The 5,158-nt window shown below is 42.5% G+C and overlaps 1 protein-coding gene across 1 annotated transcript; it reads right to left on the reverse strand.

Moving 5' to 3' along the window:
• Positions 1 to 214: 214 nt before the first annotated feature.
• LOC146602086 (uncharacterized) lies at positions 215 to 1,225 on the reverse strand. The gene has a single exon (XM_085326142.1). The coding sequence runs from the start codon at positions 1,223 to 1,225 to the stop codon at positions 215 to 217; it is 1,011 nt and encodes a 336-aa protein (XP_085182268.1).
• Positions 1,226 to 5,158: the final 3,933 nt, after the last annotated feature.

Raw genomic sequence — 5,158 nt, forward strand, 5'->3', positions numbered from 1 at the left:
CACTTCAAGAATGATCGTGGCAGTGGGAAGGATTTGCAGTTACTTAACAATRTTGACTTCTTTTCAGTTAATGGTCTACTAAAGTCTCTAGACACTTATCTGAAGAATTTCTACCTAAACAGTCACTCTAATGCCTTTTACTGGGTAACTCTCCTTTCCTTTCCTTAACACTCCTTTGTTTTTCATATTTGGATCCAACAAGCAGCAAGGATATTTAGTCTTCATCCACCTGGATGATGTCTCCTAAGGCCATCCTTCGAGTAGACTGTCTCCTTACAAAGGAAGCCTCATCTATTACCCTTTGCTGTGCTCCTCGTTCCTTGTGCTTTTTGGCCACATTCTCAATGAGCTTGCTTGCATCACTCAAGGTTTTCTGTGTTCGTTGACCTGCATTTTTCTGCTTGCTTTCCCCCASAGTTGGATCTAGGACCTTTAAGGGTTTGTCTCTGCCATGATCCTCCTGCTGCTCTTTCATATACCTTAATCTGAATCGGCGTTGGGAATCACTCTGGCAAGGATCAGGGCTGCAGTCAGGGCTGTTAGAGTCTTCATGTATGTCAGGCACCYGGAGGGTGGGGATTAACTGCTTACGGACTGTCTTTGGGGCATCTTCGGGACCTGATTGTTTAGTCAACTTAGAGCTTGTCTCTGGAGGCAAAATAATTTGGATTTCTCCCAGRGGTTTGCTGCTTTTCAGGGAAAGGTGATCATTTTTATTCTCTAGAGTAGCCTTCTCACTCAGCTTTATCTTGTGGAGGTTTTCTAGTTCCCCTTGGGCCAGATTCTTTACCCTTTTCACATGGGGTTCATTGCTGATGGAGCTAGTAACTGTCAGCTTTTGAGCAGCCATTTGGGCTTCTCTCCGGATGATCATAATCTTTTGGAGCTGAGCTTCTTTCACTTCCAAAGGAATCTCCAGGGGAGCCAACTTCACTGGCCTCTTCAGGGTGACATTCTCCGTGCTACATAACTCATTTGCACGATGCAGGCTGGGAGACAAAGCCCCCTCCTTTTTTACCTTTTCTGGCCACATTTTTTTCTCTCCTTGGGCTGGCCTTTTCTCTGAAATCCTGGGAGAAGGAGGATGGAGACCAAGGTTCCTACGTTCGTTTCCTGATTTACCTCCTGGCAAGATAGGGATAGGGTTCTTCTCAGGCTGCAGGTTCATGATGGTGACTTCACTGACAGTACAGTTGTACTTGGGCATCATCTTCTCCTCAGACATTGGAGCACCCTTAAAGAAAGCAAACACACATGGGGATCACTACCACACATCCCATTAATGGTCACCACTAGGTTTTTACATGTTTTGAGTTTGTCAAGATTGCAGCTTGATGCAGCTCACTCCCCATAGCCATAAGCCCCAAGCACTCTGCTCCATCATTTGGCTCACCTCTGGTTAATCTAACAWAAAGAGCCAACTTAATTTCTATATCTGCTCCATGTTTACAATACGCCTGACAACCTTCAAGAATTGTCTCTCTCTGGCTGTGTCACCAGCTCTGTCTGTCATTACTCATTTTCTCAGTGCAGCATTGCCATTTTTTCTCTGCTTTGTCCCAAGTATTGAGTGTCCTTTCTAAGCAGTGGGCTGCACTGTTCTGTATGCTATAGTCATTAGTTTAAAGGAAGATGGAGACTTACAGAGAGGTTGTGGAGTCTCCTTCTCTGTAGATACTCAGATCCCACCTGGACATGATCCTGTGCAGCATACTGTTGGTGACCCTGCTTATCAGGATAGGACTAGATGATCTCCAAAAGTCACTTCCAACCTCAGCCATTCTGTGTGATCCTATGTGATTGCACAAGATGTGGAAAATGCTACTATCACCACAGAATTGGTRTTAATTTGGGGAAGTTCTTAGATGAGGCACAGATGTGGGCCCTTCATTCCTCCAACATGCCCGAGTAATGTGCATTTCTGCTGAAGGTAATCATCCAGCTCACTCCAATRCCTGTATTGACATTTGTTTTGTAAGGCAGGACATGTGCTTTCATTTCTGTCCAAATTCTGCCTAATTACACTAAATGCTTTCTATAAGTGGCAGACAGTTACACCAATGGTGATTTTTTTCTAGTGTCAATATAATTTGGGGGCAGGTTTAGCTCAGTTGGTTAGTGATGCTGCTAATGCCAAGGTCATGGGTTCAATCCCCATATTGGCTATGCTGAGGGTTGGACTAGATGACCTCCAGAGTTCCCTTCCAACCTTRCCATTCWATGATTCTAAGTATACTCCTGAATGAGTCTAGAGGGTATTCAGCATATCCTAGGTGTCATTCAGTTTCAAATCCATTGAATTATAAGATGCTAACTAAAGTGCTAAAGTCACTAGTTTTAAGTGCCTTGCTGTATTCCAGTGAAACGGTTCAGACTGCCTACAGCGCTGTAAAAGCAAAGTGAAATACAATAAACATAAATAAACCCTTGTCCTAAAATTCAAGGACATAAAGCAATGAGACAGAATGAAAGCTCCARTTTACAGTGAGGTATGGGGATGGAAAGGAAGGAAAGGTAAATAATGTAGTACCTACAAATGATCATTCTAAAAATGATATTTGTTGAAAAATCTTTTACATGCCTTTAGAAAGTGGGGAACCAACTAAAACCCAATGATCTATCCAAGTCTAGACAAATGGGTGCCATGGTGCTTGGTGTATAGGACATCGCATCCTTAAAATGTTAACTGAACATCAAAGATGTTTACATCAGCCTCTTCCTAGCTATGGCCATTCTTTGCTTTTATTCTAGTTTAAGGCAAGAGTGATTACATGAGCAGGCAACTCTTTGCTGCATGAAAAATCAACCTTGTTAAGAAGGCCAGGAGAAATTTGACACACACCTAAATCCTATTGGAGCCCTAATGCTAATACACTTAAAACCTATCCAAGGCCAATGTACAAGATAAGCTGCTTCCTCTGTTACCCTGAACACATTACTCAATACCTTCTCAAAATGTCCATAGGCTATGTATATAGCCCTATTTAAAACTTTAATKAAGTAATTGGCCCAGTCTTGTATTGGTAATTGCTCTGTGCCCAAAATTCCCTTTGCAGTCAATGAGAGACCCATGCAAAGAGTGACTCCTTCAAACTCTCACGATCAAAGTATTATAATAGTGGTATTATCAAAGGGGCCACCAGTCTTTATTTAGAAATCACAACCTTCATGTAATTTAAATACTTTCCTACTCAGTCTCAGCTTCCTTATCTTTCTGTTATAAACTGCACAGTAATGGAAAGGCAGCCACAGAAGAGCAGTATACATTATTACTGTTTTACTAAACTTAATGCATGCACTTCAGCCAGGTGGCCAATTAGCATGGACTGGCCACAGATCTAGTCAAGGAAACTTAGTGTTCCTCATAAACAGGAATCTGATGGCCCTCCACTTAACCTATCTTTGTGCCTGGACTAGTCCTCAGAGAAAGGTGTTTCTGCTATTTTTACTTCACTTTGATTTCAGAAGTCTGCTTATTACAGGCAATAAACACTTGATTTATAGGCATAAAGTGAGAGATGCAGTACTGCCTCAGGGGAACCTGACACTGTTTCAAAATCTTGCTCACCAGCTAGAAGACAAGGCCTATTGATGAAGGGATTGAGCTGAGGAACATTATACAGTCTTGGCCTTCAATCTCTTGTCATTCAATAGCTGATGAAACCAGACAGATTTCAAGCAGCCTCGGGAGTCTGGAGGTTTCTCTTGGTAGGTACATAGTAGAACTGGGACAAGCAGAATGGGCCAAGCACATTTTACATCAAATGCACAAAGATACTCCTGGGAACCAACTGGACTTTACTCAGAAAGTCAATTCTTCAYGGGAAAAAAAAGCTGCAGGCCATGGTTGTATCACACAACTCTGCAGGCTTGAGATCCAAACCAATATTTTATGCAAATCAACTTGCATCATTCCATGCCTCCTCCGTTTCTGCCCTGTTGTGAGCATAACAACAAAGAGGCAATAGAAGGACGTTATAGTATACATGGTTACAGGTGTGTCGCGGTTGAAGGGGATCCTTTAAAAATTCCTGCACTCTATTTTCCTTAGTCACACCTGTGAAGTTTCCTCTTCTTGTTCAATTAAACCAGATTTATAGTACATAAAAAAAAAATCCTAAATCTCAAGCCTTCCTACATAAGGAAAAGGTTTAATCTCATTGCTACAGGATAATCTGCAATGATAAGCAGATGTTACACAACTCAAATGCTTTTCCTTCCCAGCGTCACATGTATCAACTGATTGCTATGGTTCAAAGGGAGAGACAGAAATATCTAAGAAAGGAAGTTCACAAATCAAATCCTCCAGCTTATCCAGTTGAAAGCTTGTCGCTAGATTGGAGGTTTCTGAGTTCAGTCCCAAATAAACGTGGAGTCCTTAGCATGCCTTAATTCTCCATGTAATAACTGAAGTGCTGGTAGTGAAAAGCCTCTGGCATGTGGAGATCCATTATACATGCTGTTATTCAGCAGGGGAGAGACATGATTCAGTTTAAATGGCTAGGACTGAATGGCTTTGCTACCACTGCAAATTCTGTAGATGTAGTGAGTGACTCCAATCATTGTCATCAGACAATGCCGCAAACAGAGCTGGCACCTCAGGCAACTCCTAGAAGAGCCCTAAATATCCAGCCTCTGAGAACTCTGGCTGCTTTCACTGGTTGACATAAGGATCACATCTGCAAAGGGGCTCAGCAGAGAAAAATGTAACAAGACAACGGTGTCTGTGGACCATTGGGCCCTAGAAGGATGTTAGATGGTCCATCAGGCTGGTGAAGCCAAAACATAACAGTGCCTGTAACCAACAGCACTGAAGATAGAGCTGATGTCACACCCAGCTGAGCCCCAAATAAGCAGGTGTCCACTTCAAGGTGAAGTGAGTAGGGAGGACTTGTCACAAGTACATGCTGAGTCTTTGCAATTGAGGATCCAGAGATTTGGTGAGCCATTCTGTTGCATCTGTAGATATCTTAAAACTATAACAATAGCAAGATCTTCAAAACAAAATTAAGTGGAGTGGTTTGGACATCAGCCCTCACATCAGGAAACCCACTTAAATTCCCTTTTCCACAACAAACTGCGTATGTGATGGCAGGAAGATGCTTTGTCCCTCTGTGACTGTGTTCTCCACCTGTAAACTTAGGCTGATTCCCTCTCC

This window comes from Rhea americana, unplaced genomic scaffold (genome assembly GCF_003343005.1).
Source record: "Rhea americana isolate MKP2758 unplaced genomic scaffold, rheAme1 scaffold_0, whole genome shotgun sequence".
In the NCBI taxonomy this organism is placed as follows: domain Eukaryota; kingdom Metazoa; phylum Chordata; class Aves; order Rheiformes; family Rheidae; genus Rhea; species Rhea americana.